The 16,579-nt window shown below is 43.5% G+C and overlaps 1 protein-coding gene across 8 annotated transcripts in view; it reads right to left on the bottom strand.

Annotated features, from left to right (window-relative positions):
- Positions 1–4,196: 4,196 nt before the first annotated feature.
- Positions 4,197–16,579, bottom strand: part of Helz (helicase with zinc finger) — a 169,527-nt gene continuing 157,144 nt past the window's right edge. For all 8 annotated transcript variants that reach the window (XM_031353638.1, XM_031353640.1, XM_031353639.1 and 5 more), the window contains 2 exons: positions 10,399–10,651; positions 4,197–9,485 (listed from right to left, as the gene is read on the bottom strand). In XM_031353638.1, the coding sequence (XP_031209498.1) occupies positions 9,151–9,485; positions 10,399–10,651 (588 nt within the window). In that variant the 3' untranslated portion in view covers positions 4,197–9,150. The remainder of the gene's footprint in view (positions 9,486–10,398; positions 10,652–16,579) is intronic.

Genomic DNA, 16,579 nt, shown 5'->3' with positions numbered 1-16,579 from the left:
CAGAAATCCGCCTGCCTCTGCCTCCCAAGTGCTGGGATTAAAGGCATGCGCCACCACTGCCTGGCAATATATATATATATATATCTGCAGCCTTAATACACACACACACACACACACATATTGCCATTAAGGCTGCAGAGATAATTCAGTGGGTAAAATACTTGTCATGAAGAATGAGGACCTGGGTTCAGATCCCAGAACCCATTTAAAGCTGGGTGCTATGCATCTGTAACCCCAGTCCTTCTAGGATGAGACTGTGGAGCAGAGACAGCAGGAGCCCTGCAAGTTTAGTTTGGCACGTGAGGTGGGAAACAAAAGTCTGTCTCCAACAAGGTGGAAGGTGAGGATAGACAGCTAAGGTTGTCCTCTGAGCTCCACATGTGAGGTAGCATGCTCGCATGCACATACACACACATTCACACACACACACCTGTACTATCAGACACATGTGCTCTTTGTCTCATAAGCAGAGATTTAAAACAAAAGAATTTGGATTATTCAAACATCCAGTTTAAAAATATAGGGCATCTGTGATATCAGATGTGGTGGCGCATGCCTTTAATCCCTGCCCTTGGGAGGCAGAAGGAAGGCAGATCTCTACGAGTTCGAAGCCAGCCAGTATTACATAGTGAAACCTTGTCTCAAAAAGGGAAGGAGAGGGGAGGGGGAGGAGAGGGGAGGGGAGGGAAAAAGAAAAAATGATGATGGGAAACCACTGTAGGTTTTCAGAGAATGGCTCAGGCATTTGGTGGGATAGACATGAAGTAATGGTCAGTTCTTCAAATCCTAAGGATTTTCATCTGATGGGGGTTGACTGGATAAGACAAAGCCATGTAATTCAGGCAGTAGAGCCAGTAATAGGCTAAGGACTCCTTGAGTAGTCTAGGCTTACCAAGAGCAGCAACACCACTCCTCAACCCATTCCTGCCAGCCCAGCCTTCCAACTTCGCCCTAGAGGATTTCCCATTTTGGTGTTCTGATCAATCAGTAGCAGTCTCCACTAGAGGTAAGCTCCTAGGAATCAGCCTTGTGTTTCTTCACGGGTTACTTCTGCAAAGCAGAGAGCACACCTAGAGGGGCCTCCGAACCCACCACACTGATAGGGAAGAAACGGTTTTTCTTTTGAAAATCCAGAGGCAGGTGCCCATCCTATCTAGGAAGCACAAAGCAAAATGTCTACCTGCAGCAGAGGAAGCTGTTCAGTGGTTAGAGCACTGGCTGCTCTTGCAAAGGATCTGGGATCAGATCCCAGCACCCATGTCAGGGCTCACAGCCATTCGTAACACCAGTTCCAGGGGATCTGACACCCTCTTCTGACTTCCTCGGGCACCAGGGACACACATAGCGCACAGACATACAAACATCAGAGCACCCACATGCAAAAAGTAATCTAAAAAATAAATAAAGAAGAACAGGTCCAGTGCCACAGATTATAGGCAGTTGTCACTGGGAAAGGTTGACTATCTCATTTCATTCACAACAGCAACCCCGCACACCGTGTATTCAAGCTGGACTAATGGCGTCATACTAACAGGCCATTAAGTATAAAATATGGCACAGGAAGCTGTCTGAAACCTGCTAGTGCTTCTCAGAGCAGCAGCATCACAGACACAAACATTTCTCCAGTAGAAGCCTGATGGATGCTGGGCAATCCTCTGTGTAATTGTGGGGTGCAGTACGAGCCCTACTTTCATATATCAGTGTACACTAGATTAATGAGCTCTCACCCAAGCCCAGTATTAATGACTACAAGACTTGTGGAGAGAAATGCAAGACATTTGCTAAAGACAAATAAATAAATTCAGACCTGGAGAATGAGACCTTGGAGAGGGCTCATTTTCTCCTGATGTTGCCTGTCACCTGCCAGGTGACATCTGTCCCTTAAGGCTTTAGCAGCTGCTGCAGTTGGTGATTCATGCCCCAGATCTCTGTAAAGTCACAAGCATACTTCTTGACAGTGGGGTTCCTCTCCTGTGAGCTTCACTGTGTGTGTGATGAACTTAGCCAAACGTATGCTAGTCTCTTCAATGCCTTCGAGCTTCGAGGGAGAAGGGAGCCAAGAACGAGCATCCACACAAAAGAAACACTCTCCAAATTATTAAAAAGGCATTTTTTTTATTATAAATACATTTTAGTTGTAGCAGTAAAATACATTTTGTGTTACCATGAATCTTTTAAAACAAAAGAACTTCACTGACAAGGATCACACCGTAGACTCCTGGGCTCAAAAAACATGTCCTAAGGAAGGGAGCATAAGCTAAGGGGACTCCAAAAAAAAAAAAGTTAGGAAAGAGGAAAAGGGGAGCAAAGAAAAGCCTTGGTGGATAGCTTTAGGGGTTATCTTATGATACAAAACCATCTTTACTTTTAAGGATAAACTCTTCGGGTATGGCAGCCTCTCAGACGAGGCATGGTAGACCGTCAAGGAGCAGTCATCGTTTGCCGTAGATTATGCTGAATTAGGTGCCGCATAAGTGGTGCTCGTAAGGTAACGGACCAGGGCGGTTTGATAGACAGCCCTTACGAGGGCTTTTCCAATAGAAGACCCAGAATGAATCTACTAGGTGACTGATCCTATACACTGCTGACCACATTCAGAGAATTGTATTCTTTAAAAAACATTACAAAGAAAGCTCCTGTATCACTGACAATTAGGACTCTTTACTAAAATGCAAACCCCATTAGCTTTATAATTCAGAGAAAGCATTTGGACCACTCTATTCTCCCGGGATGCAACTATTACATATAACCAGTACCTTTATGGGTTTCAAAGAATCAGGTCAGATGGCTGGCACATAAATCAGATACAGTACTTGATGTACATAATGTCATATACATGGATAGATAGGAGCAGGCGTGGTCCTGATACATGGAAATCAGGGACCCTTCCTCTGGAGGGGGGGAGGGAGAAGGGGGTCTCATTGAGAAACAATCTTAGGTACAACTGACACTTTGGGACTTTAACCTGGACAAAAGAGCCCTCTGACCTCCTGAAAGATACAAAGCAGTGTCATGCAAGGCAAATCGCAAATAAACCAAAGTCCCTTATAAGCTGGGAGTGCATAGAGGGAAGCTGTGCCAAGCACACCAGCACCCACAGCTAAAGCTTCCCGGGCCTTTTATGCAGGAAGTCCCGGGGGCTAAGAACTCTAAAGCTGTGCATTCTATGATGGTCACTGCGGATTATACTTCTACGCCTACGCCGTTCTACATTCTATTACCTTAAAAATAGATCTGTTTTCTTGCTAGCAACTCAGTAAATTCAAAGCCAAACTAGAAGCCAGAAAGCAGAGCCCAACACCCACCAAGCTGCAGCCCAGGCTGAACATTAAACACAACACACAAATGTGAAACTACCCAAAGACCTGTCAGGTTTAGTACGTTGTAGGCAGTTTCTTTCTCAAAACTAACGTGCTCACCCATGTCTGCTATGACTTAGGAGGCACTCATGCTGTGGAGGTGGTGTGTTCCCTCGACTCTTCCGCAAACATGCAGAGGTCTTCAAGGTAGCTGGGGAATCAGAAACAACTGCTTCTTTCCTGCCACATACAACACCCAGGCTCTCCCTAACACCAGTAGGCATGGCAGAGAGCCCAAAATAACTTTGTTAACCTGAGAAACATAGAACACAAAGGTAAACCCTTTGCCCTCGCCCCAACACACATACCAAAGAAGAAAGGGGAAGATTAATAACTATAAGCTCCATTATTTGGGGACTATCTAATGTTTCTGATACCCCGAGTCACTGCCAGCGTAGGACCGGGACTCCTGCACTAAGAGCACGCGCACTCTCAGGGCATCCGATGGCTTCTTTCCACAATTACATCTCCATGTGGAGGGATCGAGGTCGACTCTAAGCACATCCCACAAACACACAGCTTCCGAACGACAGCCAGGCAGCTGTATTGCTAACAACAAACTCACTCTAGAAATGAAAGCGCCCCTGCACCCTAATGAGCAGGAGCAGCAGGGACCCCGAAGGTAGAGAGAGCTCTTCCCACGAACGGGCCGCTTGAGGTGCCAGGATGATTAAGATGGCCCAAGAGTAAAGAGATGAAAAGCCCTCTGACTCTCTCTAGACCAGAGGTCTTCAAAGTGCGCTTCCTGGACAGCTGTGGTGGCCCCCCTGGCAGTGGGCCCAGCAATCTGTATTTCACCAACCCGTCCAGGGGAAACTGAGGCCAGCTTCAGCTTCATAATCACTTTTTTTCCTTTATTTTTCTTGATCTTGTTCACAATTCTAGAATCTTAAAATATGATAGGTTTGTAAATAGTTACCACTGTTATGTAATTTGCCACTCTTACCCCCTTCAGTTTCAAACATTAAAATATTAAAACAATTATTCCATAAAAATCAAAATTTTCTTAAACGGTAATATTGATTTCCCCTCCCATACATCATTCTAAGGCAGGCAACCACATGCTAGTATACTAAATAAAGTACAGAAGAGACCTCATATGAGGTAGAAATAGCCAAAAAGACCCCCCCAAAAAAACATACTGAAAATCTCATAATATTGTTTAATGAACTCATAGAATTATATAAAACTTACTATGCTTTATGTTTAATATTTGTATCAAAATAAAATCTCTCTGAACAAATTGCAAGTAAAGTCTGGTCTCCTACTCTGATGACTGAAACTATGAGACTCGTGGGCTCTCTTGAAACTCATGTCAGAAGCTTCAGGCTTACCACTGGACAAATGAGCTGGATTATAACCACAGCTCACAAATCTAAGTCTAGAGTCTTCTATTATGTACCTCCCTTACATAAAGTTTTTCTTTTTTTAAACAATGAGGGTTTCGTTAGAGTACTCTAAAGTAGGTATTTTCAGTAGGTTCGAAATATCTGAATGTTACACTAAAACTTTAAACATAAAAAATTGTTTAACCTGATATTCTAGCTTAGAGTTTTTGATACAATGCCACTTTCTGATGTTTTATTAGGATACTAAATTTTAGTAAAAATCCCCTCCTTCCTTTGCTAAGTTAAACAAGGACTAAAACTGGCAAGTGTGGACTTAGCAGCCTCTGTCAAGTCACAGAGGGAAATGTGACGGGCTGATGCAGAGGATACCCTGAAGATCCCTATGATGTGGACTCTGGGTACCAGGATGTGAGGGACACACCAAGTGATGCTCTGAACAAGGGGGACAAGCTGGAGCATCATTCGCCTTTTCTCTAACTTCTGGGCAGTCTGAATACTGATCAGGTGACAAGTCAGAGCTACCAAGACATCTGTGCCCATGTGCAAGCAGACACACAGGGCGATTAGGGGCAGAGCTTTCAAATGTTACTGGAAAGGCAAGAAAACACAGTATCTACTTACTAAGAAAAGGCAAGTCTCTAACTGTGAGGAAGTGGAGAGGTGGGTGGGGAAGGATGGACAGCCTAAATAATATTTTAAAGCAGTAATGCATATGTTTTACTATATGGGAAGTTTTAATCTTATGTTTTTATAGAATTTTTCTATTAATAAAACTCTCCACTATGCAATGATTCTTTCGCTCATGGGCATCTCCTTTAAAAAAAAAAATCAACTAGTTCAGGAAATCTAACTTTTCCCATGACAATTGTGGGAATGCTCAGATTTAGCCTAAAATTGTTCTCAACGCCCTGACTCAAGTCACGATGGCTAGAGATACATTCTTTTATGTTTTCAGCTTTGCTCTCAAAATGAAACACACCAAACTTAGAACCATCCACTACACTACGGCAACATAACACAACAAACGAGCTCAAGGTTAAAAAGACACAGTTTCCTCAGGACTTCGATGCCTTCAGAAAGAAGACAACCTCGTCAATAAATAGGCTCTAGAGGCTGCCATGTTTAATTGGGCAATGCTTATTCCATGAGACTTCCACTTATTTTTCTTACCCTCAAGCTTTCTAGACAGAAAGGACCAGTCGATGCTTAGATCAAACCTGAACTCATCCTAGAATCTTGATTAGCACAAGACGAAAGGAAAATAACCCACAGCGGACAATTTTGTTCTCCTCACACAAGATGATCCAGACAGACAAGTGCGTCTGTGTGAAGACAGGAAGACGGAGAGCCTTAGTCTCCATGATCAATAACTAACTGCTGACTAGTCAAGGACATGATATTGTGACTAGTAATGGCAGGGCCAGAACAGACTTCTTTGCAGAACACACCAGAAAATACCCACGACACAGTGAATGAGGTTTGTCAAATCCCATCAGGAACTTATTTTTAGATCAAGAGATGGAGGGGAAGGAGAACAAACGTAAGTGTGAATATTCTGATTTATCACCTAAAAGGACTGGAAGGGAAAGATGAGGGAAAGAGGGAGAGAGAGGGAGGAAAAAAACACCTCAAGTTGTACTGCAGTGGCTAACCCAGTACTGGCAAGGACAGAAAAAGAAGGAAAAATGAGAATAAATCATAAAATAACCTCAGGAAAAAAAAAGAGCAGAACAGACCTATCAAGTTTTCTTTAAAAAAATAATAAATGTGTGCTTATGTATGTAAACAAACACACACACACACACACACACACACACACACACGTATGTACATATCTTCCATCTGGACTCTAAAGTTGGATCTAATGAAAGAAGTAAGTTATTTTCGTGAGGCTGACTAACCCTGCTAATGCTACCGGTGTAACTACAAAGAGCCCCAAGCGAGAGCTCGCAATGGCTCTTCCGGTAAGGTCTGCTGTTGACCGTTAATTACAAGATGGTGGGCAAAGGTAACAGGCTCCTTAGAACCTGGACAGGAAGACAGGAGTAACACTGGGAAGGAGGGAGCTGGGCTAAAATAAGTACTCTAACCAGAACGTGAAGCCACAGAAGGAAACCCTCAACTAGCTGCAGAAGTAAGGAAGAGATGGGAGCGCACCAGCACGCGCCACAGAGCAGTCAAGTAGTAAGTAGCTAGTGTCATTTTTTAGACCTAACCACGTTGAGAACGTCACTGCAACCTGATGGGTTCCCCATCCCGAGGGTCCCACCATCGATGTCTTATGTAAGATGATAGGGTGCACACGTGACTTTAACTAAATATAAATAACTTTTTTTTAAAAAATGCTATTTTTTTTAAAGGTTCAAGTATGAAAAACAGAAAAGTAAGTAATGATCTCCTGGTGTGGTGACCGAAAGCTGACAGTATAATTCTGTCTGAATTAGCAGAATGGCTCTGAACTCTTGCCTGGCATGTACTGCGGTCCTCTATGTCTACATGTGTGGGTGTGGGAGCAATCACCAATGGGACACAGACAACCCTAACATGGGTGAATCCTACTTCTCACTTAGGCACAGAGTTAGAAAACAGAGGCCTGTGGCAAACGTTGTCTCATTCTGCCCGAAACAACGTCAGCATGTGATGATGTCATGTCACGCGGAGTGTGGCGCCCTGGCTCACTGGAACCCTGTGCCTACTGTGATCTATACTATCCGTGAACACCACTTTGGTCTATGGGTCCACCTCTGGCAGCTCAAAAGAGGCATGTAGCCCGAGACAGGAAGCCAGGTTCCAGTGGCTCGGCCCCAAGCACAAAGGCAAAGCTGAGTCTGAGAAGCTGCATCATCGGCGGTCCCTGGACTTTGCTACCCCTTAACCAACGCAGCCTTTAATCCCACCCTGTGTGGGGGTTACAGGGGCTGTGGCTGGCAGCCACAGACTAACTCTGCCGGCCCCAAGTCACTTCCAACCCATCTGAGAATGTTCTATCAAAAGTCTTCCAGAAAACTATGCTTGGGTGATCGTCAGGAAGTCGGCCTCTTTTGAAATATCCCCTGGCCTCATCTTAATTTAAAAAGAAAAAAAAAAAGATATATTGTAGTCTCAAGATTTCTCAGAAATATAAAATTAGAGCTAAAGGATCAGGAAATGACGAAGGACATTCAATGTTCATTCAAAACAACTGGCAGACTGCGGACCTCTGCAGACAGTTGCGTAAATTCCATATTTCTAATGAGTTCAAGGGGAATTTCAGAAGATTCAGAGGATCTGAAACATAACCCTAGATTTTCATCAATTTTTTGACAATGTCTTTTCTTTAATGATATCCCTCAAACAAACAACTGGAAAGATCTTAGACTTGCCATGTGTAATGTCATATCTTAATGTAAACATCAAATAAGGTACCAGCATTTTTTACTGGAGGAAAAGAAAGCCAAGCCTTTGGTCGGCAGAGGTCTTTCTGTCCTGGAGGAGGGGCCGGGTTACAAACATTTATACATGCAGAGTGAGAAAAAAGATTTTTCACTAAATTCACGCAGTTTTAAAATAGTTATCAAGTCTACTAAGCACCAACAATCCTAAAAATGCCTCAGCTTCATGATTTGTTTAAAAAAAAAACCACTCTCAACTGAATGTTAAAAACAAGCTGGAAGTCTTGCTTGTCAAAAACAAAACAAATAAAACTGGCTATGCCACTGGGGTTTGCTTTGCTTTTGTTTTGTTTTTTTTTGTTTTGTTTTTTCCTTTTTTCTTTTTCACATTTCAAAACCCAGTGGCAGGCAGAATACTGGGGCCGGAAGGCCTTAACCCCTGCCCCATGCTGATGGAGAGGACAGCATGTCACAGAGAGTCTAAAACTCTGAAAGTTTTAGAATGCAGCATCCTGTCATCAAAAAAAAAAAAAAAAAAAAAAAAAAAAAAAAAAAAAAAAAAAAAGGGTAAGGGATTTAGAAGATGCTGCCCCTTTTTTTAAAAAAATTTTTTAACTGAATTTAAGCAAAAATAACATACATTTGTACATCAACTGGCCATTTCTGGTACAGAAACCCAGCATGTGGTAATATTATTGAATAAATGTAAATGCTACTTAACAATTTTTTTCTTTTTAAATACATTTTAGACAAACTTTTTTTTTCCTTTTTCTTTTTCTTTTTTTATAGTTGCACAGTTAACCTCTTAGCTGCTAGCTTGATGCAAATATATGTAACAGTACACAAATTTAAAAATATTTTTATTCTACATAAAAGCTGTCAAAATTCTGACTCACATCAAAAATGCAAAATAATGGAATATACTTTTAAACATAGGCGGGCGCAGGTCTAGCAGCAAGGGGACTGAGAGCGCAGTGAATGTAATGGAGGGCTGCACGTACACAGAGCCGCCACCTCAATCCTGCACATTGAACAGGAACTGCACATTCTCTGAGGAGAGCGAGAGCGGGGTCACTTGAAGTAGGAGTAGAAACCATTGCTGCCTGGGCTGCTGCCCAGGCTGAGCTCCTGGAACAGGGACAGCGGGTCACTGCCCTTCTTGGCCTGCTCAGGCGGTGGCCTGGGCTTAGGTGGGGCCCGCAGGGCACTAGCGTAGGACATGGCGGGCTTGCTCCCTGCCGGGCTCTGCTGGCTGTGGTTGTGAGCAGACTCTGCGATCTGCTTGTTGGGCATGAGGGGTGGGAACTGGCCGAGGTGCTGCAGCACCGAGTAGTTGAAGGAACTGGATACCTCCCCGCTGTCAGGCTTCGGCTGTTCCTCAGGGGGTTTGACAGTCTTGGGTGGAGCTACAAGCAGAGAAGAGTGACAGGTTTAACCAGAGGGGCAGCCTGCGCATGAACGCAGGGACTCCTCCGTCTCCATCTCCAGGAGGGTAAGCAAAGGGCACTTTAGCCAAGCATAAATAACTTGGTCACAGGACATGAAACCACAACACACTTTAAAGCCCTCTCTTGAAGAAACACCATAAAAGAACACCCATGCCCACGGGAACAGCAGATACACAGAAACCATGTGTCAACAGGGATGGCCTGGGCGGCTGGGTTCCTGTGACCCAGAACATGCCTGTATCTGCAGTAATGTGCTGTTCACGCTCTACTCCCAAAGCTGCTCCAGTGGCACCAGGGTCCACTCTCCACAGCCACTCTCCACAGCCACTCTCCACAGCCACTCTCCTTTCTTGTGACACATTTGCAGTGAGACATTTTAGTTTTTTCCAAGAAGATATTGCTATGTAGCTCAGGCTGGCTTTGAATTCTTGATCCTCCTCCTCATCCTGCCCTCTGCACCAGCTCTTATAGTCTACGTGAGCATGGATTAATCAGAGGGAGAAACAGAGCTAAACATCACATTTTCTACCACGTTTTAAGGTCTTTAAAACTTGGTCCCAGTGTTATCATCGATTAACACTTAGCTTGTTTCCAATCTTTTGAAATTTAAGTAACACTGTACTGAGAGAGAGAGAGAGAAAGAGAGAGAGAGAGAGAGAGAGAGAGAGAGAGAGAAAGAGAAAGAGAGAGAGAGAGAGAAAGAGAGAGAAAGAGAGAGAGAGAGAGATCACACCCACGCACCCTGGTAAGAACACACAATGGTTTTTGAGCAATTCGAACGTGGGTGGGACTGATGGGAAACCGCCCCATATGTAACCAGGTGCTGAGGAATAAAAATCAGAGCTTTCTGGAAATTCACCATTCATCTTACCTATCAACTCTCTGGGCTGACTTGTCCTGCTGGATCCATTGCACGGAATGTTCTGGCAGGGGGCAGAGGAGGCGGTGTTGGCCCAGGCCTCGGGGGCTGGGAAGCTGAGCGCAGGTGGGCTGCTGTGCTCCTGCAGTTCTTTGCCCTGAGCCAGGCTGTCTTGGGGAGTGCGTGCCTCTTCCACACAAGGCTGGGCTGAGCTAGGTGAGATTCTTCTTTGGTACAAGGGCCGACCAGGTCCTCTGGGCTCATACTACACAAAGAAAAGGATGTTCGGTAAGTCAGGACGCCTACTCCCACATCAAACACCAACTTCAGAGTCATGGTGATCTAACCTCACAAGACAGACAGATTCTTAAGGACATCCTCTTGTACAGTATATGAGTCTCTCCTCTTCACCTTCTCCCATTTAAGTAAAATGCAGCAGATACTCCAACATGGTGTCAAGAAACCTGGGTCTGAAATTCATCTCTAGATTGTCCCTCCCTATGAGGACCCATGGTAACACTTGCCAGACTGTGGGCTCCTGTACAAACCAGTTGTCTTTAGTTATACATTCATGCGGTCATTCCAGAGAACAGTAGCATGCATGTATGAGTTGGAAGACAAGCCAGCTGAACCATGAGCTTCGGAACAGAGCCACTGAGACTCATCTTCTGGATCTTTCCAGCTCCAGCCCTGTAGACAAGACCAGCTTCCTTCATCTTGCATAAGCATTCCTGACTGGGCCATATTTCTCCCCATTGATCAGCTGATATACAATAATACTTATTACTTTCTCCAAATTATTATTTTCACATGTTTAAAATGTAATTAACATTTGTATCTTCTTTCTAAATTTCCTAATATTATACAAGCAAAATTCTCTTGCCCTTCTGACAAGGGCTATTTGCCAGCCATTTCAAGATGTAGCCTTAGCTAGGGGCTCTCCAGTTTCTCCTTGCCTGCTTGGGATAGGTGCTGGGTATCAGCTCCAATAGCAGGCAGTACAGAGTCACAATGCAGATCAGCCCGTCTAGAGCCAGTGACACTAGACATCAGGCCTTGCCTTATACCTGCAAACATTCCCTTAAGAAACTGGCCTAACCTCAGTGGGATACCCTGCAATGCTCACGCCCTCTTGGGATTGTAGAGAGAACTGAATACACTAGGAATATAGGATGTTTAAGTTGATTCCCGGTGCATGTTAAGAGCCAACTGTGATGTCCTTGTTTTACTTGTAAAATAAAAGACCTACATCTGATCACAAGGACACGTGGCTTTTAATTGCCCCAGTAATAGTAAAACCCATTATTCAGCTTGCATTCAATTAGTTTTCAGACACATCTTTCACCATTATAAGTATGTGTTAGATAACAAAAGGCAGAGCTGCTAGAAAGCACTTCAGGGGGACGGGGCAGCATCAGTCCACAGACAGAAATTCAAGAGGGGACATTACAGGGGCAAGAAAGGGTGGGGGGAGCTTTTCTGTCACCAGAGAGCTATGAGGCAAGGCCACACTCGAACTTAGGAAAAGAAGTCACTGCTACCCAGCCACTTCCCTTTCCCATATGTATCTTATTTATGTCCTGTTTCTCATTGGAACATTTATGTTCACTTTTAATTTTATTCTTTAGAGAAAAATCTTTCCCAGGGGTCAAAAATCTTTCTGAGTTGACTGTGGGCCGAGACCTGTACTGCTTAGTGTTGAATTCAAGCAGCACATAAAAGGTGCTCAGCAGAAGAGCCGACTTCCTGAGTGCACGCGTTCTCCAGGCCAGACAACCCTCCAGTGATGGAGCAAATGGTTTGTTCAGCCTTTTTTTTTTTTTTTGGTAACAAAGACAATTAGCTCTTGAAATGAAGATCAAGTGTTTTTTAATTGTCATACTGGGAATTCTGCCCTGTGGCTGTTTGTAGGGGATCACACTCTTGAGCCTTTGTGTGTGAAAGTTAATGCAAAAAAAAAAAAAAAAAAAAAAAAAAAAAAAAAAAAAAAAGCAAGTTGTAAGAGCCCTGTGACACAGAATCCTGCATATGGTCATAGAGACTTCAGCCAGGGACTTCATAAGCCCCGTCTTTAATGGCAGCTATGACAGTAGTATAGACAACGGTTGACACTGGAACCTTAGAGCTTCAATGAGAGAAAAGGATAATCAGAAAGTTACATAAATAGAATAAAAGCGGGATCTATAGGTACAGCTGTTGAATACACAGACAGAGGTGAACATGCAGAAAGACCATCTCCATCCGTGGATCCTCAAAGGTAAAATGGTTACGGGCAAAGCAGCAGACAGCAGAGGATGATGGTTATACGCCAAATAAAACTAAGGCTGCTGCTTGTTTCAGCCTCCATCCCTAATCTTTCTTTCCTTACAGCACTGCCTGCCTGCAGCCACTCCACCCTGCTGCCTTTTTCTTCTCCCTCCCTCTCTCCCTTCCCTCTCTTGTTCTTTGCCTTGCTGTCAATCCCCACCCCCACCCTCTTCTTTCCCATCTTTCTTTCAGAGACAAGTCTCACCAAGTGGCTGGCCCATGCTTGTCGTAACCACCTGGGCTCAGTGTGCAAGCGGCTGGGGCTATGGGTGTGCACCACTGTGAAGGATTGCCTTAAGGGCTCTCAGAGGCTCAATGTCTCCCCTCGTTGCCCACGGTGGTGGCTGCTGGATATTTACAGGCGCCTGTCAGGGGTTGCAAGTTTCTTTCTACTTTGTGTGAATGTGTGTGGTAAGGATCTTGGTGAGTTGTTTGTTTCCAGAGGGGAGATATCTACTGATAGGAGCATGTGATTTTCCCCCCAGACAGTTAACATGGTAGGTTATACACTGATATACTTTCAAATACTGCACCAGCCAGATAAGCTGCACAGGGTCATGGTGTATTGTTCTCTTCGTGCTCGACTGAATTCAATTTGCTGTTCTGTTGAGGATAGTTTTTGTCATAGATCAGCCTATAGTTTTCTTTTTTGTACGGTCTCTGTCTTGCTTTGGAAACAGTAATGGCGGCTTCATACAAATAAATTGACAGATTTTCCTTTCCATTCTCTAGCGATGACTATAATTGGTAGATTTTCTTCTTTACATATTTGGAAAAATTCAGTAGTGAAACAGCTCTGGCCCAGAGAGTTATCTCTTTAAGTGTTTATTTTTTTACCATAAATTCAATGTTTAAGAGCTATATGATCACTCCTATACATTTATTCTATTGTTGGTGAGTTTTGGCATGTTTGTGGCTTTGGGGCAGTGGCCCATCTTACCTGCACTACTGAAGACTGTTTACAAGCTTCCTATTGCTGTCCTTCCAGAGCCACCTCATCTGTGGTGACATCCTTCCTTTTGTTCCTGGTCAGTAGCTAGTGTCCTGGTTATTTAGTCTTGTCAATCTTTCCGGGGTGAGGAGAGGCAATAATCATACTTGAACATAGACTGAGGTACAAGGCTTGAGAAGATGGGGACACTCAGAAGAACAGACAAGGCTGAAAGCATGGGTCACAGCTCACTGCTTCTCAATGGGAAGAAACAGTTCCAGCTCTGTGCCTACCCCTCCTAGAGAGGGACACCTAGGGAGTCTGTGATATCAGTCAGCATGAGGACTCCTTTCCCTCCATGACCCCCTTGATTTTCCATCATTCTATCCTGCCTCAACTCTTCCTGAGACTCTGGATCCTCAGTCTTAGGGTCACAGAAGGCTAATACCCCATTTCCTATAATTTCTGCAACTAAACAGTCATTGACCCTATCTACTTAAGGACCAAAATTCTAACCTGTCTACACTAACATGGAGACATGATACAGTTTGAGCACAGACACTAGAACAGCATCATTTCAAGTGAGTTAACCATGCTTCAGACAGATTCCAGACAAGACCCCAAGACATCAGCAATGGGGAGACAGAGATGAGGGAAGAGTCCCCCAGACCTTTACGGTCTTCGACTCATGGATTCACGGGATTCAAAGCAGAGAAGAGTTTCAGCACCAACAGCAGCATTCATGAGGTTCCATAATGACATCTAGATACTGATTTAGCAGACAGAGTGAGACAGAAGGAGGAGCCTGCAGAAGTTAGACCCTCACTCGTCTTGCTAAATGCTATCTACTTTCCATTTACAAAGAACCAACTGTGGCTTTCATCAATTCTCTCTTCTCCTGTGTTCTCTGTTCATCAACTCACTTCCTGAAGTTTGCCTTGCTCTTCCTTGTACAATTTCTTAAGGTGGAAGCTTAGGATTCTCATCTGACATCTTGTTTCTTTTCTACTTTAAACACTACACATTCACTCTAATGTTGCTGTGACAGCGATACATGAATTCAGACTGCTGCATTCTTACTTTCTAACACACAATAAGCCACTGATCTGCATTATACACAGACATCTGGAAAACAGGAAGCAGAATGGGATTCTTAAAATATTAGGGTCCAGACACAGAAGAAGATATCAAAAAATGTAACTACAACACGTTGAAAATTCAAATGCATAATGATGCTTGATTCAGAATGACATTCAAAGTGTAAACAAGAAGAAAAAGGCCTCAACAGCCGTCCTTGAATCCTGCTAACACACTGAATTACTAGCCTAAAAATGAATACAGGACAATAAATTATTTATCTGCCTTTTCCATATAGACTGTATTTTAGTATTTAGTATTTTATCACATTCAATGTTTCTTCTTCATATATGAAAAAATGCAGAAGAAAAATTTTAAAACTTTTAAAATACTATTTGGCATCTCTACTGAAACAAAAGACTAAAGCCACAGCCATCAATAGCTGCAAATCAGGAAGGTTGCTGGGAACTACAAGCAATGGGTCAGATTGGTACCTGACGCCTCACCTCAGCTCAAGTTTCCATCCCCAATGTGAGAAACCACACATCCTGGGCACCTTCTTCCACTTGCACATGAATACACACATTCACTGAAAACAAACTGTACTGTATTTGGCTTGGTAATTTCTCATTAACATGTCATAGATAGGGGATGAAGAAGGACCCAGCGGTTAAGAACATGTAGTGTTCTTGTAAAGGACCTGAGTTAAGTTCCCAGTACCACATGGTAGCTGACAACCACCCATGACTTGGGTCCAAGAGATCTGGCAGCCTCTCAGGCCTCTGTGGGCACCAGACATGCACACTTACATGCATGCAAGCAAAACACTAATGCACATAAAATAAAAAACAAGTCTTTTTTAAAAAGTCATAGATGTCTTTCTGTATCATGAAAATGGTTAGAACATCATATTTAATAATGGATTGTTTTTTCTTTTCTTTTTTTTGGATTTTTTTTAATTTATATTTCAAATATTATCCCCTTTCCCAGTTTCCCCTCCGGAAACTCCCATCCCATTCTCTCTCCCCCTGCTTCTAAGAGGGTGCTCCCCCACCCTCCTACCCACTCCTGCCTCCCCCACCCTGAAATTCCCCTACGGGGCATCAAGCCTTCACAGGACCAAGGACCGCTCCTCCCATTGATGTCTGACAAGGTCATCCTCTGATACATATGCGGCTGGATCCATAGGCCCCTCCATGTGTACTCTCTGGTTAGTGGTTTAGTCCCTGGGAGTTCTTGTGGGGGAGAGGGGCTGGTTGGTTCATACTGTTGTTCTTCCTATGGAGTTGCAAACCCCTTCAGCTCCTTCAGTCCTGTCTCTAACTCCTTCATTGGAGACCCCATGCTCAGGCCAATGGATGGCTGCAAGCATCCACCTCTGCATTTATCAGGCTCTGGTAATAACTCATTATTTACTTAAATGTATCTTTTCATTTTCTCACCATTTGAAGAAACTTCCAACTATGGAGCACTCTCATGCTCCACTAATATTTTAATTTAAATCCCCTCAGCTTATCATCTTACATTTGAAGTAGCATACCTATAGTTTGGTACGAAGACATCTTAAAAAAGGAAGCAAGATAAAGGGATTACAGTGTGACAGACAAGGACTGGGGCAAGTGCAAACTGATGCCCAAAAGTACTTCTCAAAATAGTAACTTAGTTGTATTTTAAAAATATAAAGCAAAATAAAACAACAAACCCTAGTGGTATCCATGAACTAGGTATTGCAATTGTAGACTAAAAACAAAGGTCTATGGATAATAGTCTGGATAGGAGTTAAGGTGCTTTCATAGCGTGTATAAGGTGCAATGGTCAGCACAGGGGGGGAAGTGCTTGCATAGCATTTTCAAGGCCCTGGGTGCAATGGTCAGCACG

Source organism: Mastomys coucha, unplaced genomic scaffold (assembly GCF_008632895.1).
Source record: "Mastomys coucha isolate ucsf_1 unplaced genomic scaffold, UCSF_Mcou_1 pScaffold5, whole genome shotgun sequence".
NCBI classification, from domain to species: Eukaryota; Metazoa; Chordata; class Mammalia; order Rodentia; family Muridae; genus Mastomys; species Mastomys coucha.
This window is presented reverse-complemented; position numbering and strand designations above follow the sequence as displayed.